General features: G+C 36.4%; 1 protein-coding gene across 1 annotated transcript; it reads left to right on the forward strand.

Moving 5' to 3' along the window:
- Positions 1-2,103: 2,103 nt before the first annotated feature.
- ERI1 (exoribonuclease 1) lies at positions 2,104-26,240 on the forward strand (the record flags this gene model as incomplete). Its single annotated transcript, XM_080710865.1, has 7 exons — positions 2,104-2,211; positions 8,761-8,939; positions 11,893-12,103; positions 16,405-16,488; positions 17,917-18,026; positions 20,728-20,842; positions 25,998-26,240. The coding sequence occupies 7 exons, from the start codon at positions 2,104-2,106 to the stop codon at positions 26,238-26,240; spliced, it is 1,050 nt and encodes a 349-aa protein (XP_080566991.1).
- Between the last annotated feature and the right edge of the window lie 1,088 nt (positions 26,241-27,328).

The raw sequence follows: 27,328 nt of genomic DNA on the forward strand, positions 1-27,328 counted from the left end.
TTCACCAGGGCCATTATGATGTGCCCTGGCATATTTCCCTTATGTGTATCCTATTTGGGATTATTTGACTTTCTTGGATTTGTAGTTTATAGATTTTGATCAAGTTTAGAAAACTTCTGTTCATTATTTCTTTGATTTTTTTGTCCATCCTGATCATCTTTCTGGGGGCTACAGTTAATATGTTAGATCTCTTTATACTGTGCAATCAGTCACAGAGGTTCTATTTACTTTTCAGTCTTTTCCCCTCATGTGTGTCATTCTGAATTGTTTCTGCTGTTTTCAAATTTATTAATTTTTGGCAATGCCTAATGAGCTATCAATCCTATCCAGAAAAATTTTTATTTCAGATATATTTCCCATCTCTAGAAATTCTAGTTTCTTCTTTTATAAATCTCCCTAATTTCTCTTATTTTCCCTGAAGTCCTTCAGCATATTGAGCACATTGATAATAGGTGTCTAAAGTCCTTGTTGATGTCCTCACTTTTATCATTTCTAGGTATGTTTGCATTGATTGTAAGATAACACTTGGCACATCTCTTTTTGAAATCATCCAACTTTGATTGGATGCCTGACATTTTTATTTTAATGTTGTTGAATCCTGGATTTTTTGTCTTTTATGTAGTATTAGACTTTGTTCTGGCAAGCAGTTAGGTTTCTTACTAAGCAGTTTGATCTCTTCATGGCCTGTTTTTATGCCTTTGAAGGGGTTACAACAGCGGTTACTCAAAGCCCTACAGCGAGTTTACCCCACTGAGGCACAACACTTCTGTGGTCTCTTCTGGGGTCTTTGTTGCCTGTAGTCTACAAAGTCTTTGCATTGTTTGCTGGAAACACAAATGATTCTCAGCCCTGTGTGAGCTCTGTTAATTGACTGGCTTACTGGTCTCCAGTTATTGTTCTTTCCTAGTTTTGTGGAGTTTCACATGACATGTTCACTGATTGTTAAAGACTCAAAGATAATCCTAAGCAGACTGCCCCACAAATCCTCCCCCCCCCATTCTCTAAACTCTGTCATGTCAACAGAGATCTTAAATCTGAGTTTCCTTTCCCTGCACCAGACTGACCACTGTCTGTAGAAAGCCGAGGTGATATGGAGCTAATGCTCTTAATCTTCTCTCAGGTAAAACAATCCAGGGCGGCTTGTTCAATGCCTGAAAGGAGCTGTTCTTATATTTTGCTCAATTTTCTAACTTTTTTTTTTTTTTTTTGAGGGTCTGGGGCTGGAACCCAGAGGCATTTGACCTCTGAGCTACACCTCCTGCACAATTTTTTTATTCTTTATTTTGAAACAGGGTCTGAGTTGCGAAGGGCCTCACTAAGTAGCTGAGGCTGTCCTCGAACCGCGATCCTCCAGTCTCAGCCTCCCGAATGCTGGGATTACAAGCGTAAACCACCACACCCGGCTCAGTTTTCTAATTTTTAGAGCCAGATATGCAGATCCATTTCCTCGCCTTGCTCTAAAGTGGAAATATTCCACTCCTCATGGAAAATTTAAACTATTTCATAAATATTATTTATCATTGTTGCAAAGCTGTTTCTCTGAGACACGCCCCACGTCTTCCTCTTCCAGGAACGCTGATGGGATGATTGGTTCAGACCGCGCCTCTAGGGTTGGAGCCTCAGCTTCCACCACGCTCGCCCGCGCCCCTCCCTCGCGCCCCTCCCTCGCGCCCCTCCCTCGCGCCCCTCCCTCGCGCCCCTCCCTCGCGCCCCTCCCTCGCGCCCCTCCCTCGCGCCCCTCCCTCGCGCCCCTCCCTCGCGCCCCTCCCTCGCGCCCCTCCCTCGCGCCCCTCCCTCGCGCCCCTCCCTCGCGCCCCTCCCTCGCGCCCCTCCCTCGCGCCCCTCCCTCGCGCCCCTCCCTCGCGCCCGCCCCGCCGCGTCTGCGCCTGCGCACTGCGCTGCGCGCTCACTGCGCCTGCGCAGCGTGCCGACGCTGCCGCACGCCCCCGGAAGTGGGCGGTGTCCGCTGGAGTTTGTGTGGCCGCCGCCGCGGGAACGCAAGCCCGGCAATATTTCAACAGAGAAAAGCAAGACTTTGGGGTTTGGTGGAGAGAGTGAGCGAGTGTGCGGCCCTAGCAGCTCCCTTCTGGCTCAAGGGCCGGCATGGAGGCTGAGCCCCGCAGGCAGCCGGGCGGCGAGGCCGAGGTGCCCGCGCAGCAGGAGTCGCCGCCGCCCGAGTGCGGGGAGGAGCCGCCGCGCGAGACTGGCGAGGTGAGCAGTGGGGGCGCCGGACCCTCGTCCGCTGGCCGGACCCCCGCGGGCCGAACTGCGCTCTGGGTGAGACTGAATAGTAAAGAAGTTGTGTGGACTGTGAATTTGTAAGTTCTGAGGGGAAATCAGCGTTATAAACATTCTGTTGCCGTTGCCATTCCCAAGCCCTTCTAGGTAATTGGTTCAGATTGTTTATTGAAATAGTGACTGTGCTGTTTGTACTTGGAGATTCGCCGCTGATTTTTACCTATCTCCAACCTTTGATTGATTTTCTTAGTAAATATCTCACTGGAAAGCCTACTTACAATGGCAGACTGCAGAGTAGTTCTTAAAACTTACTCTTATTTATCATTGATTGGCGCTGTGGATTGTAAATAATGCTAGAATTGTTATTTTCCTCGGAATAACAAATGTTGAACGCCTCACCGAATCGGTATTTGCAAGAGACTTTCTAGCTTTCGTTTCTAACATTTAACAGCCAGTTTCCACGCAGCAAATAGAATGATCAGAATTTGACTGGCTTACTCTCCTCTTTAGTTACCTTCTATTTGCTGCCCCTCAGGATTGGCTACTGCTTCTGATGCATATCACACAGTTTTGCCTCTTAGGCCCCTGGCTTGCTTGGGTTCGTTTACAGTGGGAGATCTTTCTTCTTAAGGGTCTTTGTATATTGTATGTTCTTTTTCCCTTGCCTGCCCTTCCCCATTTTTGTAGTTAATTTCAAAGAGGTCTTCCGTGTGTTCTCTCTATAAAAGAACCACTCTTCCACTCCACCTCCTTCTTGATTGCCAATAACATCATTAAGTCAGTTTTATAATTTTTGTAAGTTTATTTTTAGTAAGAAGTGTTTGACTATATACCACATTATATTTGAAAGTATGGAAACTTGATAGTCATTTCAGACCTGGGTCTAGGCTCCATATTGGCTTCACTGACTGTTGTTATTTGTTAGAAACTTATTGTTGAATGTTCTTAGTAAAGGAGCATACTTCTTTTTCGGTCTCAAATACAGTGCTTTGTTGGGATTCAACTAGTAAATTTCCATTCTCCCTAAATTTGTTGTAGTTTGAAGATGAATAGAAACTTGCATTTTTATATTTTAACAAGTAGGTTCAAATTTAATCAGAACGCTTCTTTTGGACAAATTTTAATCAATGTAAATTATATTTTTAAGGTTTTTTCCAATGTGCAGATAAAAAAAGTTTATTTTTTTCTTATAGGTAATCCATAACTTTTTGGTGACAAAATTATGAAAACCTTTCCAAAACATATTTTTGAAGTGTTCTTGTTTTAAAAAACAAAACAAAACAACAGGAGGGTTTGTGGGAGTCAGCAATTACTTTGTAGCTTTTTTTTTTTTTTTTTTTGAGAGTCTGGAGATGGAACCCTGGGGCATTCGACCACTGAGCTACACCTGCTGCCCAGTTTTTTATTCTTTATTTTGAAACAGGGTCTCACTGAGTTGCAGAGGGCCTCACTAAGTAGCTGAGGCTGTCTGTGAACCATGATGCTTTAGTGTCAGCCTCCCGAATGCTGGGATTACAAGCCTGTGCCACCATGCCCGGCTTGTAGCTTATTTTTAAAACTTTTTTTTATCTTAAAATAATGGATTGTGTTTATTAAAAAACTTTTGAATATCAAGATATAAACCTCTTCTCACTAGAAAAGGATGGCAGTTTTGAAATATTTGTCTTTAAGAAATTATGCAGCTTATTTTAAGTTGGACAACACTTTAAGGTACTTAGCTGTTTATATTTTTTCTTTGATGAAGTGTATTTAGTTCAGTTGTCCATTTCTTGATTTTTTTTTTTTTTTACTATTTTAAGTTATTTGTAGATTCTACATATTAGTCCTCTATTGAGGATCTACCAATGGCTCTGTGTTGGAATGTTGGTCCTCTGCCCTCTTCTAGTAATTTCAAAGTCTCTAACTTTCAGGGTTTTGATCCCTCTTGAGTGGACTCTTATACAGGGTGGAAGGTTGGGTTTAATTCCATTTTTCTGCAAATGGATAACCAGTTTTCCCAACACTATTTGTTGAAAAGGCTGTCTTTTCTCCAGTGTATGGTTTTGGCACCGTTGTCAAAAAGCAATTGGGCGGGGCCTGGTGGTCCATGCTTGCAATCCCAGCATTTGGGAGGCTGAGACCAGAGGATCGAGGATCGCGGACAGCCTCAGCTACTTAGTGAGGCACTCCGTAACTTAGTGAGACCCTGTTTCAATAAAGAATAAAACTAGGCCAGGGGCTGTAACTCAGAGCTCGAATGCCCCTGTGTTTCATCCCCAGACCTGCAAAAAAAAAAAAAAAAAAAAAGCAATTGGTTGTGTGTGGATTTGTTTATCTTCTGTTCCATTGGTCTATATGTCTTGCTTTTGTGCCAGTACCATACTGTTTTTATTACTTAAGCTCTGTAGTATAATTTGAAGTCAGGTACTATGATGCCTCCTGCATGGTTTTTACTGCTGAGAATTGTATTGACTCTTCTGGTACTTTTGTTTTTCCAAATGAAATTTAAGACTGAATCTTCTGGTTGGTTTTTTTTTTTTTTTTTTTGCAGGTCTGGGGATGGAACCCAGGGGCATTCGACCTCCGAGCTACACCCCCTGCCCAATTTTTTATTCTTTATTTTGAAACAGGGTCTCACTAAGTGTCAGAGGGCCTCACTAAGTAGTAACTGAGACTGTCCTCGAACCCCGATCCTTCAGTCTCAGCCTCCCAAATGCTGGGATTACAAGTGCGTGCTACCACGCCCAGCTCTATTCTGTATTTTAATAGGATTGCATTGAATTGGTAGATCCCTTTTGGTAGAATGCTTAGTACAATATAGGATTATAAAATTTGGGATATACACACAATGGAATTGTACTAAGCAATAAAGAATAATAATGCTGGAAAATGAATGAATGGGTCCGGAGAACATTATGTTAAGTGAAATTAGCCAGTCACAGAAAGTGGTCTTTTTTTTGTGGTACTGGGGATTGAATCCAGGGGCATACTACCTCTGAGCTATATCCCCATCCCCATTTTTTTATTCCTTATTTTGAAACAGGGTCTCACTGAGTTGCAAGGGCTTCTCACTAAGTAGCTGAGGCTGGCGGAGAACCTGGATCCTCCTGTCTCAGCTTCCCAAATGCTGGGATTACAAGTGTGCACCACTACACCCGGCTTATATGTTTTTTTTTTTTTTTCATATGTAGAAGCTGGAGAGTAGTTGGGATACAAAGATTATGGAGAAAAAAACCCCAGTGGAACCATTTGTGGGGTCTAGGGAAGGGAGAATTAATGAAGAATACACTTCCACTGATGCCATGTACATATGTGAAATTACCAGTGCCAACAGAAGTGGGGGAGCTCACCAAGTGCTGTGTGCATGTATGTCTCTATTACTCTGAACTACATTATGGTGTGAGATTACAGTGCACCAATAAAAAATGTATACATATACAATAAAGTCTATTTATATTTAAAGAATGACCTAAAACAATATAAAAACAAAAAAAATGTACTTGAACACAAAATTATCAGCAAATTTGTTTGTTATAAAAGATTTTCAAGCCAGGCATGGTGTTGCATGCTTGTAATTCCAGTACTTGGGAAGCTGAGACAGGAGGATCTACAGGTTCATGGCCAGCCTCATTACGTTAGATCCTCTGCAGCTTAGGTGAGACCATTTCAAAATAAAATAGGGTTTTGGGTGTGGCTTGGAGGTAGAATGCTCCTAAGTCTATTCCCCAGTACTATTGCCCCCCCCCAAAAAAAAAAGGAAAGAGAAAAAGGTTTTTGTGGTAACTTCTCATAATGTAAAAGTTTTTTTTTTATTTGAGATAATATAGATGGTACATCTATTTAATTAGACACATGAAAATTGCAAAATCTCAAAGCTTTATGAAGGTAAATCTCTTCATATTGTAGAGTCCATTTTCATATTTCTTACTGTATGTTAGTACTATATGTGACATATGACTCATGGACATAAAAACTGGAGTGGATGCCAGTTCAAACTAATTTAGTGGTTTTGCAAACTAATAATACATGTAGGGTTTATAATACGTGCTTTCTGCTTTTAGTGGATTGACTTGAGCATCCTTTTTTGGGAACCATTTAGGTCCGTTAGTAGGGACCTAAAATTTGGGAGGAAGCACTGATCACTGAGAGATGGACCTTGGCTATCTCTACAACTGCACTGAAGCAAATCTTTATTGATAGAAGCAAATCTTTATTGATAGAAGTCCTGATTTATAGCATATCTAAAGAGCCCTGAATGTTCATTTGTATGTACTTTATATAGTAGTTTTAGCTAAGACTTCCAAGTAAATTGGAGAATGGGTTTATCCAACAAGAAAATGTGATTAAAATTAATTTGAGACCTCTGATTTGGTAGACAGTCTGTTAATGACCTTTTTTTTCTTTTTTTTTTTTTTGTGGGTCTGGGGATGGAACTCAGGGGCATTTGACCTCTGAGCTACAACCTCTGCCCTATTTTTTATTCTTTATATTTGAAACAGGGTCTCACTAAGTTGCAGAGGGCCTCACTAAGTAGCTGAGGCTTTCTGCAAACCATGATCTTCTGGTCTCATCCTCCCGAATGCTGGGATTACAGGCGTGTGCCACCACGCCCGGCTCTAATGTTGACCTAAATTTTAATATGCCTGAAGATGAAGCTTAAAATTCAATGTAATTTTTATTTTATTTTAATTTTCCCCACCCCAAATACCTCACTGTAAGTTTTAAAACAAATTTCCTAATTAAATTATAAAGATAAAACTACCCTAGTTAACTACTGTAAATTTAATGTACTATTGAAATTGTTTTCTTGGTCAAAGACCAGAGTAATAAAGTTTATTTAATTGATTGATTTGTGTGTGGGGGGGGCAGGGAACAAACCAAGCCTCATACCGGCTAAGCAGGTCCTCTACCATTAAGTTAATATTAGCAGCACTTTTAATTTTTATTTTGAGATAGGGTTTTTCTAAGTTATATAGGGCTGGCTTCAAACTGGTTCTTCTGCTTCAGGCTCTGGAGTCACTGGGATTTATAGGCATGCGCCAGGCTTGTTTATATCTTAAATGTTTGTTTGCAAGGAACCTCAATGTGATTGTTCCCCTTTATGGACAGTTCGCACATTAGTTCGCTAACCTTGCCCTCAGAGGAGAGGGGATTGAGTACTCTAAGTACTCTGGCACAGTCCTTAGTATTAATATTTTCAGAAAATGTGTATTGCATTTAAATTGAGAGCCTAGAGTGAGAAGTTACCCCTGAATCATCAGGATCAGTCAGTAATTGTAGGTCATATGGGGACAATGTGGGAAATGTCTAAGTTAAGCATTGGTACCTGTAGAGAGAATAGAATTGACTCATTTTTTTTCTTAACAGATTTTGATTCAAGACAAGAGAAGGGTTTATAATGTATAGTTATAGTTTTCAATAACTGATATATGTGAAAGTTTTGAATTAGATTTGCAGTCCTTTTTTTTATTGTTGTTTTTGTTGTTTTTGCAGTACTGGGGATGGAACCCAGAGGCATTCTACCTCCAAACAACACCCCAGCCCTATCTTTTTTTATTCTTTATTTTGAAACAATGTCTCACTGAGTTGCAGAGAGAAGGACTTACTAAGTAGTAGCTGAGGGTGTCCTTGAACCATGATCTTCCTGTCTCAGCCTCCCAAATGCTAAGATTACAAGTGTGGGCCACCAGGCCCAGATCCTTTTGTTGTTTTGTTACTCAATTTCTGTTAACTTTTTGAAATAAAGCCCTAAGAATTAAAAATTCTCAGGAAGTCACTGACATAAATGCATAATGTAAAAGTTGATGTAAAACATTGGTTAATTTGTAAGTTTTAGAATATTGTTTGTGAAAAGGTCTGTTTTATAGCCTGTGATGGTAGTAAGTAAAGTTACTATTATTTATTTAGTACTGGAGATGGAACCCAGAGACATTTTGCCCCTGAGCTACATTCCCAAACCCCCTTTTAAATTTATTTTGAAACAGTGTTTCTCTAGGTTGTTGAGAGTCTTGCTAAGTCCATGAGGCAGGTGTGGAACCTGCTATCCTCCTGTTTCAACCTCCCAAATACTAGGATTCCAGGCATGCACCACCATGCTTAGCAAGTTGCCATTTATTAATAGCTACTCTTTTATATGGTGTTAAGAATATGCTATACATAATCTGTTTATACTTAAATTTTCCTAAATACTGTTTACCATTTGCAAATAACTATTTGAGATAATTATACTTTATAGGTAAGGAAACTAAAAGTCAAAAGCAAATAACTAGCCATGGTTATGCTGCTCGTAAATGGTCAGCTGGAACTCTGTGTTTGTCTCCAGCAGCAGTCTTAGTTTTACTTATCCTTGTTGCTTTTGAGGACCCTCATGACTCAGAATAGAGCAGTGTAATATATTGGGAACACATCTTTCGTCCTGTCCTCCTTGTAGTTGCAGTGGGCACTTTCCATTAAACATGTAGCATGAAGAGGCCTCGGGCTGAATCTTTAAATATAAAATGTTTGTACTAATTATAAATTATACTCTCCTCTTTTTTTATACAGAAAAAGCATCATTGTAGATCTGATGGCCAAGAAACAAAAGGATCTAAATTCATTACCTCCAACGGAAGTGATTTCAGTGACCCAGTTTACAAAGAGATTGCTGTTACAAATGGTTGTATTAATAGGATGAGTAATGAAGAACTCAGAGCTAAGCTTTCAGAATTCAAGCTCGAAACCAGGTAATTAAAAGTTTCTTAAATTATAAACTTTTTTAAATTATAAAGGTTTACACTCATTTTAGAAAATCTTGAACATAGTGGATAACCAAAGATCATCTGTAATCATATCATAACAAAACAATTAAAAATTCAAATAACTAAATTATTTTCATGTATATAAATTTTTGTGTGCAACTCTAGTCATTTCTGTTAGTGTGTAGATAGTAAAATGGGATTATAGTTGCTCATTGTTGATAATTTTACTAATGAGGTCAAATAGTTTTCTTTATTTTTTCTTTGACCATTTGTATTGTTTTAATAACGAGACAGTGTGTGAAAACAGATGATTTAGTGAAATAATTTAACCAGGAAATATTTTTGCTTTGGTTCCTAAAAATAATGTAGAATGATTTTGTGCATTATGCTTAACTGTATATTGAATGAGAAAACTGCCACTTAGTTGTTTGTGTGTCTTTAGTGAGATATATGTATGTCTAAGTTTTTAATAATATTTTACAAAGTATTATTTAATATTAGTATTTTTTTAACTTGGAGTATGGGACACAGATGGCTTTTGGAGTCCAGAAAAATGTGTAGATTTTTGATAAATAATAGAGTCACCAGGCAACAAGAAAAAAATCAACTATATGTAATAGATAAAAGCACATTGTTTCAGAGCAACCTAGAATTTTTATTTCCTTCTAAGTAGTAGTCTTCCTCTTTGCTTTATTAAAATAGAGCTTCATTTTTTTTCAAAGGAGCACAATTATTTTTCTTCCAGATTGCCTCCATAATTTGTGAAAAGATTATGACTTAATTTTCCCCTGACAATTTCTATTATGAAGGTACCTGTAAGTCTTACAGATTTTTCTGAGCAAAATTTTTGTCCTTCCTAGGTGTGAAGATCAATTACTTATTCCTGTCTTGCATGGGAGCTAGAGATCTAGATGTTTATTAATACACTTATTAAACAAGCCTGTATTGAATTTTAATCACGACACTAGGCATTGAAGTTATACAGGTAAATACAGATATGTTCCATACTTTGGAAATCTCAGTGTTTGGGGAAGACACTCAAATAATATAGAATGGCCTGTACTGTATTGGAGGTCTGGCCAATTGTAGATTGAAAATATTAAGGAGAGTGTTTCTCAGGAACTTAGAAAGATGACATTTGAATGATGTCAACCAGAAAAGGGAGGGAGTAGGTATTTCATGCAAAAAGAACTAAAAACCTAATTTCTGCTGTTTTTATGTTTTCTACTACATGAGCTTTTCTTTTTTCTTTCTTTTGTGGTACTGTGGATTGAGTCTACCTCTGAGCTATACCCCAGCCCTATTTTTTATTCTTTTATTTGAAAGTGTCTCACCATGTTGCAGAGGGCCTCACAAGTAGCTGAAGCTATAAACCCTCAATCCTCTTGTCTCAGCCTCCCAAGTACTGGAATATAAGCTTACCTTTTCTTTAGCTATTATAAAGTTATAGAACACAAAATCGTATTTAGGTCATGATTTATAGTATGTTTTATCTGTAGTATATGATATACTAGTGCACAGTGGAGGATAAGGAAGGTTTGCCAATAAAAGGTGATAGCCTATGAAGTCTGTGTTTTGTAAAACTTTTAAAAAGAGGTGTGCCATTAAAGATATTTAGGCAGGAATCGGCATTAGTCCTGAGTATTGAAATAAGGTAAAGTGATTTAAGAGAGTTATGATAGTGAAAGTATTTGCCATAGTACAAGAAGATAGAGCTATTAGCTGAGAGTATAAAGGAGAACCAGATTTTGGATGTTTTTTCTGAGTTGGAATTAGTAGTAATGGTTTGTATTTGGATGCAGAGGAGAAAGGGAGGTGTTAAAGATGACAGAATTTTAGTCTGAGCTTCTAGTTAGGTTTATGCTACCATCAGGTTTGCAAGCAACCTCTTTTGGGTTTTTCTGTTTGTTTTTTCCCCCTTCTTTCTTTCTTGCTGGGGGTTGAATCCAGGGACACACTAGCAACCTCTGAGCTGTACCTACAGCCCTATTTTATTTAGAGACAGGATTTTGCTAAGTGCCTTACCAAGTTGCTAAGAATAGCTTTGAACCTGCAGTCTTCCTGTCTTGGCCTCCCAAGTACTAGGATTACAGGGATGCACCACCATGCCCAGCTCTAGAGACTCTTATTTTTACCATTGGTTTGTATTTGCAGGCCAATAGAGGATTCAGCCAAATTACACTGAAGGAAGTCTATGCACTGATTGCTACTTTTCAGTTGAAGTGTTTGAAGAATGTTATCACCATTACCAAAGATTGTTATAGGGGGACCCAGTCCTCCTCTCTATCCCATTTGTGAAATATATATTTTAAAGCTCTGTAATATTACCTAAGGTAAATTAAGATACCTACTTTCAGTTAAGAACTTATTGAGTGTGATATTGTTACTGTGGATACAGTTTATCCTTAGGGTGGTATCTCTAAATTAGTTTTCCAAGTAGGGCACAATCAACTTTATAGTCTACGCTTATAATCCTTTTGTATTCATATGGATTATTTTAATTGCATAACCTACAAATGCCAAAAGAAAGGAAGAGATACCGTAATATATTCAGTTGACTTGAATTGTCCACACCTGAAATTTGTATTTGGTCAATAGAATGACTTAGTATTAGTTTTCAATTCGTGTATTATGAATTCTAAATATCTGTGTGCTAGTTGTGTAGGCTGACAAAGTTAATGATTTGAAATACCAAGTGTATACTGGAAAAAATGCTCTATTACTAAAATGAAGTTACTTATGAAGAAAAATGTTAATATTGTTTTAAACATTTTATTTTCATTAGTTCTTTGCTTAGTTTTGAGTCTTGCTTTTCATTTTAGCTAAATTTTGCCATGATTACTGGTATTTAGCTCAGTACCAGCAGAATAAGTTCTAATTCTTGACTGCAGATTTCACCTATTCACCTAAGTAAATTTTATTCTTTTTTTTTACTTAGAGGAGTAAAGGATGTACTAAAGAAGAGACTGAAAAACTATTACAAGAAGCAGAAGTTGATGTTGAAAGAGAGCAATCACACTGACAGTTACTATGACTACATTTGTATTATTGACTTTGAAGCCACTTGTGAAGATGGTAATCCACCTGAGTTCATACATGAAATAATTGAGTTTCCTGTTGTTTTATTGAATACTCACACCTTAGAAATAGTAAGTGAATTTATATTTTAATTTTACTTTTAATTTGAAGGATTTCATTCTCATTTGTAATTTTAGCTAGAATTCTTTTTTTCTTTTTGGTGGTACTAGGGTTCCTGGAAATCCTTCTACCTCTGGGCTACATTCCCAGACCTATTTTTATATTTTTACTTGGAAACAGAGTCTCTTAAGCCTGAGAGGCTGACTTCGAGCCTGCACAATTCTCCTGTCTCCGCTTCCCAAGCGCGGGGATTACAAGCGTGTGCCACCACACCCGGCTAGAATTAGATTTCTAACATGAGCTTTTTGCTTTTTCTGTGAACTTTTGTATCAGCTTAATTAATAGGAAAACTAAAATAAGACATATTTTGGAAACTTCTTTTTTTAGTAGCTACCATTATTATGTTGTTTGGTTAGAACATCAGGATGGTTATTAGAATCTCCTGAAGAATAAAACAACAGAAAGCCAAAACTGATTCATGTACTTGTCCCAGATATACTAGTTTAGTTGTTCTATGGTATATGCCCTGACATCAGTATAAAAGCTTCTCCAGTTAATATGCAGTCAGGGTGTAAGAGCATTGTTGTAGCCTAATATGGACTCTGAGCTCTAAGAATAATTTACAGATATAACTGGCCATCTTTGTTATGGAAAGTTTATGGGGGAAACAGCTTCTATATTTTGTTTCTAAGCCATATATATATACTTTAGATAATTATTTTCAGTACATTCTTAGCTCAAGAAATCAGGCAGACTTTCTCATAAGCTTTTTGCCTTATAAAATCTAAGTGAGGATATGTCATAATATCTGTCCAAAGTTACTTCTGTGATAGCTCCATCGCCACCAACACACTGGCAGCAAGTATATAACGGTTTTGTATATATATATTTTTTCTGTTCAGGGTCCCTTTTATTTATACTCTTAATGGCCCTATTTTTCTCATCCAAAGTAAATTAAAAGTCATGAAGGAAAATAATCTTGCATAAGTCTATAGATTTCACTTCTCAAGGACATTACTCTAGCATTTCTCCTTCATTTAGACATCATAATTTATTGCTTCCTACTTTGTTGTTCATATCACATACACATACATAATTTTTTTATACCATAAGAAATTCTTTACTGCATCTCATTGTACCGCTAGCTACCCCATAAGAAATTCTTTACTGCATCTCATTGTACTGCTAGCTACCCCATTTCTTTTTTCTTCTTTATTGCAACACTCTTCAAATAAATTACGTATAATTTGCTTAAACCCATCTGCTGTGCACTTATGTTTTAAACTGAGTATTTAGTCCCATAACTTCACTAAAATCATTTGTCAGTGGCATTTTTGACTTTTACCTAACTGCTGGTAGAATTGGCTACTCTTGAAACTTGCTCAAGGGACTACCATATACTTTCTTCTTGATTTTTCTCAGGCTTACTGGGTTCCTCCTTTGTTTAACTCTTCTTTTTTTTTTCTCTCTCAGCTTTCTAATATTGGATGCTACAGTGCTCAATAGCAGCTCCTCTTCTTTATGTATTCTTCTTTGATAATTTCATCTTGTTTCATAGCTTTTAGAAACTGTATTGATGACTGTCAAATGTATCTCCAATTTAGACTTCTGTGCCATGTCCAGACTGTTCACTTCTCAACAGGCATCTTAGAGTAAATTTACCCCTATTTCATTCTGTCTTCAGCCTCCTCTAGCTTTAGTAATGATGACCCTTTCTGAGTCTAATCTCTTATTGTTCAGTTCAAAAACATTGGAGTCATTCTTGATGGCTGTTTCTTTCGTAGGAACCACCCAGACATTAGTGATTCCTGTTTTGTACCTGCCTTTAAAATATATTCAGAGACAGGAAGAGCACAGGTTCGTGGCCAACTTCAGCTACTTAGACCCTCGACAATTTAGTGAGACCTTGTTAAAAATTAAAGAATAAAAAATAGGGGTGGGTGTGGAGCTTGGAGATAGAATGACCCTTAGTTCCATTTCCAGTACTGTAAAAAAAAAAAAAAAGGCAAAAAAACAACGTGTGTGTGTGTGTGTGTGTGTGTGTGTGTGTGTGTGTGTAAACATGTGTGTGTTTATATATATGTAAACGTGTGTGTGTGTGTATATATATATATATATATATATATATATATATGTATATGTATGTATGTTCAGAACCCAGTCACTTAATTGAACTGCTGTGACTCACCTATACTCCACTCTTGCTGTCTGATTTACTACATTTGCCAGCTAATAGGTCAGTGTGTTTCTATATTTATCCCCATTCCTGTAGTTTCAACATAGTGGTTCAAATAATCCTTTAAAAATAAGTCAGATTATTTCATCCCTTTGCTCAAAACCTTGTATTCACTCTCCGTTTAACTCAGAGTAAAAGCAATATGCCTTACATGATGTGACACCACTGATTGCTTCCTCTTTTATTGTTCTTTCCCTCACTCATTCCGTTTGTCATACACACTTGCTTGGTCTTTCTCAAAAAATGCCAGGCACGTTTCAGCCCCTTAATTCTCAGGATTTTAGCTCTAGTGTTTTTCCCCCAAAATTCATGCTCTCTGATTTTCTTCTTCCTTAAATCTCTCCTCTAAATAAAGCCAGGTTATCCTATTCAATAGATTAGTTTATAAGTACCCACATAACCAGTGTTTCTGATCCTTCTTACCTACTTTACTTTTCTTATAAGTGATGATTAAGTATTTGGTCAAAGATACATAGTTGTTTGTAACATTAGTCTGTTAAAATAGTAATATGTAAATAAAAACCAGGTGTGGTGGCACATGTCTGTAACCTAGTATTTGGGAGGCTGAGACAGGAAGATCACAGGTTTGAGGCCAGCCTCAGCAACTGAGTTATTTCCAGTAAAAAATAAAAAGGGCTGGAGGTATAACTCAGAAGTAGAACGCCCTTGGGTTCAACCCCCAGTATCAAAGAAAAAAGTAAATAAAATTTTATTAATACTTGCTGTATAGTATGAAGTAATACCTCATTGCAGTGGTAAGAGAATTTGCAGTCTATTTTTTGACTTTTATTTAAAAGTATAAAACAAGCCGGGCGTGGAGGTGCATGCTTATAATCCCTGCGCTTGGGAGGAGGAGACAGAAGGACTGAGCAGGTTCGAAGCCAGCCGCTCTGGCTTAAGAGACCCTGTTTCAAAAAAAAAAAAAAGTATAAAATAGATCTGGGAGTATAGCTCAGAAGTAGAAAGGCTTTCAGGAACCCCAGTACCACCAAAAAAGAAAAAAAAAAAAAAGAAAGAAAGAAAAAGAAAGAAAGAAAGAAAAGAAAAAAGTATAAAACAAGACATTGACACTTAAAAGCACAAACTATAATATTTGCTAAGGACTTCTTTGCTCTATAATATGTCTGCTAAGTAAAGAGCATCTGACTTTTGAAATTAAAGTGTTTTGTGCTGTTCACTTTTGCTCTTTCATAGTTCTTAGCAATCATTTATAGTTCATCTGCTTAATAGATTGGTATACAGTAAGAATTTATTCCTAGGCATTATAAACATTTACTTTTCTCAATTTTTAAGCTTACCACAGAAGATACTTTTTGTCTTTTTCTCTCTATATAACTAGGATTAACAGCTGTTACCTTTGAATCTCTAGGCTTTGAATTTTCCTTAATTTTAGAAAGTGACTGTGTATTCTGGTTTAGAGAGGTGGTATTAGGCTCGGGGGAAAAGCACTTAGGATTAGAGCCCAGTGCTTGAGCACGGTACCAGTCTTCCTTAGTTTACAGAGTTGTGGGCAGAAAGCAAGGTCAGCATAAAAGTTTCTTGGAAAGCTTAAAAAATGCTATTAAATATAGTATTATCAACTATTCATTATCTACTATATATCATACAGTAAAATTTTGACTCTCTGGAATTTATTTTAATTGGATCTTTTTATGTAGATGAAGACTATTCAGGAGCAAATGAGAGACCAATAATGGAACTAATTTATTATAACTGAACACTGGTTTTTTTTAAAGGAATTTATTTTAAAAACTAAATCTTAGAGTCTTGAAGTGGAAGTTGCATTAATAGGCTTTTTATTTCTGAAATAGTACAAACTTACCAACATTTTACTCCTTAGGAAATGTTTATTTAAATAATTTTGAGTTGAAAGCTCTTTGAGACACTGAATTTATCTTAGAAATTTTAAAACTATGAAGTGAATGACTTAAAATTTAAAACCTGGAAAGCTTTGGGTGTGGGTAATTATTCTTAAAAACTCTGTAAGGATCTGTGATATGAACGTATGACTGAATTTGTTGTGTATGATGCGTCATGTATCTTAAGTCATATATACTACTTTTTCTTCCCGTGTAGGAAGATACATTTCAGCAGTATGTGAAACCAGAGATCAACACACAGCTTTCTGATTTCTGCATCAGTCTTACTGGAATTACTCAGGTTAAAATTCTATGTTCTTTCTTCTAGAGTTTGAAAGAAGTTTTTAAATTAGGGATTTATTTTATAGGTAATTTTGAAAAATTGTTATAATAATTTAATGTGATGCTTTCTTGATAAAAAGAATTTATATTATAATAAAAAACTTTTGACATGGTGGTTCACTTCTGTAGTCCTGGCTACACAGGTTGCTGAGATAGGAGGATCACTTGAGTCCAGGAGTTCATGATCAGTGTGGGCAGGATAGCAAAATCCTGTCTCAGAAACAAAAAACAAATTTGACACCTGGTAACATTTTACTCAGCCTTTCTTTTTAAGGAGTTGCAATAATACATCTAAAGATTTAATTTGTAAAATAGAGCAGAATTAAAGTGTTACTGTTCTGTACTTGGAGATAAGTTTTAGAATGTTTCTGTTTATAACCTGTGTATATAACTTCTTTAGATCTCTGATTTTTCTTTGTATTCTAATATGTAGGCCCATTGTTCATTTATTTAGTTCATTTATCTATTCACTCCATATACATTTGAGTGCCTACTTTAATATATGCATAGGAACTAAGGAGTCAGAGAAAATGTAGTCAAATCTCTGTTCTCAACTTCCTTACAATCTGTAAGAGAACAGGTAGAATAAGCCAGTGGTCGCAGCATGGTCAGAAAAGAGTGACAAGTCAGTATTTTCTTAGTGTATTATGCATTTCTATAAAAAGGGCTTTACAGAATAAAGGGCTATCCTAGGGAAAGCTTCTCATATTGGTGGACATAGGCTGAGCCATGTTAGGTGAATAGTCAGGAAAGAAGGGCTAGGCATTTCAGGTGTGAAATAGCAAACACTTGTAGTTCAGGATGGCTCAAATGCAAATAAGCTGGTGAGAAAATGGTCAAGATAGGCAGAGGCTAGCCAGATCATGAATGGTTTGTGGGTCTTTTTGTCCTGAAAGCCTTGGAGAGTATCTGGAAGACATTAGGTGTGAAGTGATGTCAAGAATCGGAATTGCGTTGTAGAAAGTTCACTCTGACAGCAGTATGCAGTGTGGTGTGGAGTATGATTTGGAAAGATGAGTCTTGAGATGAAGACCCCATAAGGAGTATGATTTTCAGCTGATAAGAGAGTTCTGTTTTCTCCACTCTAAGCATCAGTAAGCTACTGGGTGTGTAAAAAGACCACTGAGGATGATCTTAAATCTTCATTTTGGGAGGATTGTACACTTAAATTAAGAGCAGTCCCTAATACTTAGCTATACACGGTTTTTAACTGTCTTAAAGGAAACTAGGTGGTGATACAGAGACCTATGCCAAGAAAGTCATAAAGAGTTCAAAACAGATAAGCCATTCTCATACTGTCCCTTTCCTTTCAAATTTTATTTGAATGTTTTATAGAACAACAAGTACCTGTGGTGTTTTTTAATATATTTTACTTTTACATCCTCAGGATCAGGTTGACAGAGCTGATACTTTCCCTCAGGTACTGAAAAAAGTAATTGAGTGGATGAAATTGAAAGAATTAGGAACCAAGTATAAATATTGCATATTAACAGATGGGTAAGTATCCAGTAAAATTACCTTTTCAAAATCTACTTTTTAAGATTAATGATGCCCTTATTCATTTAACTTTTAGAAAACCACATTATTTTTCCTTTCATATTCTTATTCCTACTAAATTTTGAATCCTAGGGATGAAACAGAGGAGGGAAAGCAATGATAACAGTCTAATCCATATCAGAAGGCTAGAAATATAAATATTAACATATAAAACCAAAATGACTTTCCTAAAACTGTGATGTTTACTTGCTTGCAAAAGTCTTCAGGTTGGTATTTAGAGTTCTGTCATCTTGTTCCACTCTACCTGTTTACTTATAATCCACATATCAGTACTCATTTTATTTAGGATGCCCAATGAATGTTCATGGTTTATCCTTTTACTGTGTACTCTGCTTTTCTCTCTGCTCAGGACTCTTCCTTACTTCTTCATTATTCAGAGCCTTCCTTGTGTTTTACCCGGAGATTACAACTCAAGTTGATCCTTAAAGTCTCATAGCTTTTATGATATGTACCATTGGACTACATATGCTGGTAGCTAATGTTATGTATGTAAGACTTTTTTTTCCAAGGAAGTTAAAAATCCTTTCAGAGTAAGGATTTTTGTTACCTAGTAGTCTTCCACAATGCTTACTAGAATGTTGCTCCCCAAATATATGCACCACAAGCATTTGTTAAAGCTAAGTGGGAATATTTGCCAGCCCTTAAAGTTGAAGAAAGTCCTAAACAATTTCTGTTTTAAATTGCGGTTGCTTTGTATTCTAAAACAGAGATGTTGCTTTAAAATTGATTTTTTTTTTCTACGTCATAATTGGGTTTAGAAGCTTGGAAAAATGGACCCCTGTAGAAATGTTACTGACTTCAAACATAAATGAGCAATATTTCTGCTAACATGGACAGATACTTCTCTCATACACTTCATACACCCAGTTCTGCAAAGTCCTCAAATTAAAAACCTGTGCAATTTTTATTCAGAGCATTAACAAAAACAGTAATTGACACTTTGAGGAATACTTTGGACAACCCAAGCAAGCAGCTTACGGTCAGTGGGGGTTGTTTCTGGATATTAAAGTTGCATAGGATAAATAGAATCCTAGAGACAGCCACTTGTTTTTAATTTTTTAAAATATACTTGAAAGTGAGCTAGGCGTGGTGGCACACCCTTGTAATCTCAGCATTTGGAAGGCTGGGACAGGAGGATCACGGTTCTGTTCGTGGACAGCCTCAGTTACTTAGTGAGGCCCTTTGCAACTCTGTGAAATGCTGTTTCAAAATAAAGAATAAAAAGTAGGGCTGGGGGTGTAGTTCTGAGGTTGATTGCTTCTGGGTCCCATCCCTAGAACTGCCAAGATATAGAGATATATAGAGATATATATAGATACTCTCTCTCTCTATATATATATATATATATGTATATATATAGAGAGTACTCCTGTTGCCAGTTGAGGCTTTTGATTTTCTGTTGAAGGTTTTAAGTCTGTTGCTATTCTGATTCTTGTTGCTCAAAAAAACTATGAACCAACGCAGTTTTCACATTGCACACTCAGTGTTATATAGTAAGTTGATTGGTCTAAGTTTGTGTGTGTGTGTGTGTGTGTGTGTGTGTGTGTGTGTGTGTGGTACTGGGGTGGAACCCAGGGGCTTTTCTACCTCCAGGGTATACTCCCAGATCTATTTTATACTTTATTTGGAAACAGAGTCTCACTGAGTTGCTGAGAGCCTCACTAAGTAGCTGAGGCTGGCTTCAAACCTGTGTGATTCTCCTGTCTCAGCCTCGCAAGCGCTGGGATTACAAGTGTGCGCCACCATGCCTGGCTTGTCTAAATTTTTTGTTTGTTTTTGTTTTATTTTAAAGCACGCCTTCAAAATTACTCTTAGGATAAACCTGGCATTATATTACACTCAAGCTGAGCAGTTATTTTAGAACTATAAAAAATAATAAAATGACAAGATGTAAATGTGCTCAGAAATTAGAACCATAAACACAATCAAAATGAACCTTAACCTGGGTGTGGTGATGCAGGCTTGTAATCCCAGCCTTTGGAAGGCTGAGACAGGAGGATAGCGTAGGTTTGAACCAGCCTCAGCTAACTTAGTGAGGCTGTTTACAACTCAGACCCTGTTTCAAAATAAAGAACAATTTAAAAAAAAATAGGTCTGGGGGTGTCGCTCAGAGGTAGAATGCCCCTGGGTTCTATGCCCAGTACTGCCAAAAAAAAAAAAAAAAAAGATGAACTTTGATGAATGGCCATTTTGTGAGGAAAAAATGCAAACACCCACCGGGCCTGGTAGCGCATGCTTGTAATCCCAGCACTTTGGAGGCTGAGACAGGAGGATAGCACAGGTTCAAAGCCAGCCTCAGCTATTTAGTGAGGCTCTCAGCAACTTAGACCCTGTTTCCAAATAAAGTATATAAAAAAAATAGGTCTGGGAGTATAGCCTGGAGGTAGAAAAGCCCCTGGGTTCCACCCCCAGTACCCCCCCCACACACACACACAATCAAATAAACACCCAACTTGCACTTTCTTTTTTTTTTTTTTAACTATTTTTGAAGGTAGTATTTTGTGGGAATTAGGTTAATTTTGTAAGTTTGTTATTGTATGTGAATATGAGAAAGTTGACATGTATAAGTAACCAGTAGAATTAACTAAAACTACTTATTTGAATAGTACTTACACCTTTTTTCCTGTTTTTAATTTATAAGTTCATGGGATATGAGTAAGTTCTTGAACATTCAATGCCAACTCAGCAGGCTCAAATATCCTCCTTTTGCTAAAAAGTGGATCAATATTCGAAAGTCATATGGAAACTTTTACAAGGTAAAATTTCTATATTTACTAGTTATACTATTAATGATACGTTTGCTGTATTTTACATGTACATTAAATTGTGTTTTTCTAGTTGTGTTTTTTTTTTTGTAGAAGAAGGCCTAGATTCCCAGTTCAAATTATGATAAACCTTTTTTTCTGATTCAACCTATTAACTTTATTTAAATAGCATAACTATATATAAATGACAGAACTTTGAAGCTATTAAGGGTATCCATTATGTGGAATGTGTACGGAACAGATACTCCTCACAGAATCTTAATTTTACTTTACTTTTATCAAAGTTAATAGTTGTGTATAGGGTAAATATTAAAAATAATGTTTCTGTGAACGTTACCTCAAGACCTGACGACTCCATTCTTTTTGTCTTTATGATTTTAACTTCCCTATGTACTTCTTATAAGTTAAATCATACAGGATTGTTCTTTTGTGATGGGTGTATTTTACTTAGTGTGATTCAAAGTCCACGCATGTTGTAGCATGTGTCAGGATTTTCTTCCTTTCTGAGGCTGAATAATATAAGAATTTTCTTTTTAAATCTGAATAGTACCCATTATTTGTATATGCCGCATCTGAAAAAAAATTCACTTATCCCTTCATAAACACTTAGTTTGCTTCTCCTTTTTGGCGATTTTTGTGAATATGATGCTTAGAAGGTGGGTTTACAAAAGTATGTATTTTAGTCTATGCTTTCAATTCTTGGGGGAATATACTGTGAGTTAGGATTGCTAGTCATATGATATTAATATTCTATGTTTATTTTTTATTATTTGTTTATTTATTTATTCATTTATTTTGGTGGTACTGGGAATGGAACCCAGAGGCCTTCTACCTCCAGGCTACACTCTTAGACCTATCTTATATTTTATTTGGAAACAGGGTCTTGTTAAGTTGCTGAGAGCCTCACTAAGTAGCAGAGGCTGGCTTTGAACCTGCGCAGTCCTCCTGTCTCAGCCTCCCAAGTGCGGGGATTACAAGCCTGCACTACCTTGGCCGGCTTCTATGTTTAATTTTTATTTTGAGAAATTACCATTATTGTTTTTTTGCCATGCTTTCACCATTTTATATCCCTAGCAGCAGTTCACCAGGGTTTTACTTTCTCCATATCCCTGTCAGTGCTTGTTATTTTTTGCTTTCTTTTATAGTTATTTTAGTAGGTATGGAGTGGCATCTCATAGTTTTGATTTATATTTGATTAGTGATATTGAGCATCCTTTCATGTACTTATTGGCCATTTGTATTTCATCTTTGAGAAATGTCTATTCAGGTTTGTTGCCCTTTTTGTTTGTTTTTAACCATCAATAAGAAATTTACTTTAAAAAATACAAATGATGTCATTTTCCAGAAAAATTTAATAAATTTATAATTAGGTTAAACTGCTGAAGCAGTGAAATATTTTGTCTTGCATTGTTTTATATTCCCACATTTATACTGAAAATTTATACACAAGTTAAAAAAAAAACTGCCAATACCTGATTTCTGTCTCTTACTTTTCCACTCAAAGTCATATACTTTTATGTGTGTGTGTGTGTGTGTGTGTGTTTGTGTGTGATACTGGGGATTGAGTCCGGAAGTATTCTATTTCTGAGCTATATCCCCAGCCCTGATTTATATTATATTAGAAATGGTCTCACTGAGTTGTGGAGGGCCTTGTTAAGTTGTTGAGGCTGGCTGCAAACCTGCGATCTTCCTGTTTCAGCCTCAAGTACTGGGATTACAGGTATATGCCACTGTGCCTGGCTCTTAGGTATGTTTTGACCCTGTGAAATAAAGTAACATGCCCAGATCTGCCAGTAATAGGAAGAGAAATATTTTGGGGGAATGAGATGTTTTCCCATTATAGTGGCTCTTTAATCACATTCTCTATGTATGTGGTGTGCTAACTGGATGTCTTTTGACAAAATTGTTTTACTTTTGGCATGGATAACATAGATTTGTGTTTTCAAAAAGGCAAACCATGTAGGCCTCACTTGCTCCTGAGAAGCACCAGTGTCTATGATCTGTTTTGAAATCTTGAGCAATTTATTATACCAGATGCTAAAAGGGAGGAAATTCAATGGGCTTCTGATAGTGTCTAATTTTAGAGTGCCACAATACCAGGAACGCACTGATGAAGTTTCTTCACCTTTCCAGTAGAGGGTGCACTTTAGGGAAAGGCCTTAGTAACCCTTTGCTTTCTAGGTGCTGTACCATGGTGAGTTTGTGGGCAGTCTGCTTTGTTGGAGCCATGGTATAGAGATCTATTTAGCTGGCTAGAGGCACAGTGCTAGTGTTAGAGAACAATAATGATGAACCACCCATTTTTAAAATCAGGTTATTTTATTTTTAATTTGGAGTTCTTTATTGTAGATACTTTTTATCATATTTATTCTTGCAAATATTTTCTTCCATATTGCCATTTCATTTTTTTGATAATGTCTTTTACAGAAAAGTTTTTAATTTTTGATGGAGTCTGATTTATTTTTTCTTTTGTTCCCTGTTTTGTTTTTATATCTGAGAAGTCATTGTCAAAGCCAGTGTCATGCAGCTTTTCTCCTCATGTTTTCTTCTAAGAGTGTTATAGTTTTAGTTCTTATAGTTAGGTGTTTGATCCATTTTTTGTTAATTTTTGTAATATATAAGGAAATACGGTATAAGATACCTGACTTTATACTTTTACATGTGAATATCCCATTTTCCCAACACTATTTACTGATGACTGTGTTTTTCCTACTGACTTTAGCACCTTTGTTATAAAGCACTTGGCCCGCCAGGTGTGGTGGCACATGCTTGTAATCCCCGCACTTGGGAGGCGGAAACAGGAGGATTGCTCTGGCTTAAGAGACCCTGTTTCCAAAAATAAAACGTATAAAATAGGTCTGGGAGTGTAGCCCGGAGGTAGAAGGGTTTCCAGGAACCCCAGTACCACCAAAAAAAAAAAAAAAAAAAAAAACATTTGGCCATATATGTGAGATTTCCTATTATGCTCCGTTAGTCTATATATATCTGTCTTTATATCAGTATCACGCTGATTACTCTTACTGTAGCTTTGTAGTAAGTTTTGAAATCAGGATGTTTGAGACCTCCATGTTTGTTTTTAAAGATTATTTTGGCTATTTGGATTTCCTTGAGGTTCCAGGTAAATTTGAGGATAGAGTTTTCTGTTTCTCAGAAAAATCATTGGAATTTTGATTTGCATTGTATTGAATCTACAAGTCACCTTTGGATGTTTTATAAATGGAATTTTAGTAAATTTTTATATTGGATTGTTCATTGTTAGTGTAAAGTAGTCCTGCAACATTGCTGTATTTGTTTATTGATTCTAATTTTTTTTTTGTTATTGCTGTGAATCTTCAGGCTTTTCTATATTTAAAATTCTTTCAAACACCTTTTGGATGACTTGTATTTATTTTTCTTGCCAATTTTTTTCTGGGTGGAATTTCCAGTACTCTGTTGAATAGAAATAGTGAATGTAGGTATTTTGTCTTGTTACTCATCTTAGAAAAAAGACTTGCAGTCTTTTACAAAACATTGTGTGTGATTTTAACTATGGGTTTTTCACATACCCTTTATTATGTAGAGGTAGTTTCCTTCTCTTAATTTGAATGTATTTTATCAAGAAAGATTGTTGAATTTTGTCAAAGGATGCTTTCATTTCCATCAGTTGAGATGGCCACATGGTTTTCTCTTTATTCTGTTACTGTGGTATATTACATTGATTTTTCACTTGTTGAACCATTCTTGCATTCCAGAAAACAAATCCTACTCAGTCATATCATACAGTACTTTTAATTTGCTGAATTTTGGGTTAGTTTTTTTATTTGCTTGTGTTTTGTTATAAATTTTTGTGTCATGATATTCACAGAAGATATTAAATTGATCCATAATCTTCTAGTGTCTTTGTCTAGCTTTGGGATCAGAGATTTAGGCCTTATAGATTGAGTTAGAAACCGTTCCTCCTTTTTATTTTTATTGTTTTTATTTTTTGCAGTACTGAGTATTGAACCCAGGCTCATTCTACCTCTAAGCTATACCATTCTTTATTTTGAAACAGGGTCTCACTAAGTTGCAGAGGGCCTCTTAAGTAGCTGAGGCTGGCCTCGAACCTGTGATCCTCCATTCTCACCCTCCTAAGTACTGGAATTACAAGCATGTGCCACCACACCTGAAGTAGTTTCAGAAGGTGTTAATTTAAGTCATAATATTCATCAGTGAAGTCATCTGGTCCAGGGCTTCTCTTTATTGGGAAGTTCTTCAATTGCTGATTAAATCTTCCCAGGTATAGATCTAGTCAAATTTTCTGTTTATGATTCAGTCTTGGTAGGTTGTGTGTTTCCAGGAACATGTCCCTTCCACCTTAGTTATCTGATGTATCAGAAAAGTTATTTTAGAAGGACATATCCTAAGTAATATTTAGCAGAGAACACAAATACATTGCATTGTTACAGCTTGAGATGTTTATTATTGTACTTTCATGTCATTTGCTGTGATTGTGTGGATAACTGAGCAAAAAATATAGCCACTTAACCGGTCTCATTTTTACAGATGAAGATGAAGCTCCAAGGTACATAGATGACACAGCAGTGTAAACTATAGAGCATAAAGTTTAAAAAACTTATTGAAAGGAATATATAGAAAATATACAAGTGGTTCTCAAAAGTTGAAGAGGCATATTAGAATTTGAGGAATGTGAGATTTTTGTATTTATCAAAATGGAACAGGTTTTTAAATAGGTTGCAAAATACCACACGACATCATCTGTCATTCTTGATCTTAGTTATGTTTAGTCATCTAAGAAGGCAAAGTATTTTCTTTAATTGTCTAAGGAGTCGGTCAAGCTAAAGTAATTACCCAAAAATAACATGCAAACAAATTTAGCTTAAAAATCTAGATCTTCAACTTAGATGTCTACCCCTTTTAGTAAATGATTTGCTAAATTACAGTGCTGCTAAGGTTTTAGAGGTTTGGTGATTCTGTATTTTTTCCTGAACTTCTAATATCATTTTTTAAAATTCTGAAAATATGAGTTATTCATTTGATTAAGAGTATTGATCTTTGCTAACTTTATTTTGCTACTGTTAATTTTTAGTTTCTTATTTTTCAACTTAACTGTGGCTTTATTTTGCAGTTTAGAACACTAGAGAATTATTTGCCTTTTATTTTTCAGGTTCCTAGAAGCCAAACAAAACTGACAATAATGCTTGAAAAATTAGGAATGGATTATGAGGGGCGGCCTCACAGTGGTCTTGATGACTCTAAGAACATTGCTCGAATAGCAGTTCGAATGCTTCAGGATGGATGTGAACTCCGAATCAATGAGAAAATGCATGGAGGACAGCTAATGAGTGTGTCCTCTTCCTTGCCAATAGAGGGCACTCCAGCTCCACAGATGCCATATTTTAGAAAGTAGTAGCATTTTTGCTTGTGGATAATTCTAATTGGAGTTGTAACAAAGAGGTAGCAGATGAATACTCATTGACTTAGTCCTACAAGTGCAAACTTTTAGCACCTTAAATATTTAAAATCTTACTACAATTATGTATGTATGTGAACAGGTTTTTTGGGAGGGCATATTCTTTGTCACCAGCACTTTTGATATGAACAGTATTTGTTACGTATTAGTAGTTCTTGCTTGGAATTGAATTTTATAATTTAAGGTGTCCAAGATGTGCTTTTTTTTTTTTTTTAACCCAGGAGCATCCTACCTCCGAGCTAGACCCCAGCCCTATTTTATTTTTATTTTTTTAAATTTGGAAACAGGGTTTTGCAGAGTGGCTGTGAGAGCCTTGCTAAGTTACCAAGACTGGCTTCAAATCTGTTATCTTTCTTACTCAGCCTCCCAGGTAGTTGGATTACAGGTGTGAGCCACCATACTTCACCTCCTTTTGGTTTTAAAATGTAAAATTTTATTGGCTATTTCCTTGAATGTCATCTTATTGTTGAAATACAAAGTATGTTTCTATGTTACCATCATTACATTAAGTCATTTCCTAAATGCAGAAAAGATTAAAAAGTAGGTCTTAATTGTTTTGTGAATCTCATAGTCCTTTTGACTTTCAAAGTTCTTAATTAAAATTCAACCATGATCCTTGCTCAGACCCCTTGAGATTAGTTCCAGGATCCTATACAGATACCAAAATCTGCCAGTGCTCAGGTTCTTTACAAAAAAATGGCATAGTATTTCCATGTTACATATATCCTCCTCTGTACTATAAATCATCTCTAGATTACTTATAATAACCTAATAAAATATACATGTGACATAGTTGTGCTCTATTGTTTAAACAAGAAAAGTCTATATTGACATAATCATTAAAGCCTGACTACATAGTACTTGAACAAGATATGAAGTGAATAGTACTTAGCCGGGTGTGGTGGTACAGGCTTGTAATCCCAGCATTTGGGAAGCTGAGACAGGAGGATTGCAGTTCATAAACACCCTCAGCTACTTACTGAGGCCTTTGCAACTCAGTGAGACCCTGTTTTGAAATAAAGAAT

Source organism: Muscardinus avellanarius (assembly GCF_963383645.1).
Source record: "Muscardinus avellanarius genome assembly, chromosome: 14".
NCBI lineage: Eukaryota > Metazoa > Chordata > Mammalia > Rodentia > Gliridae > Muscardinus > Muscardinus avellanarius.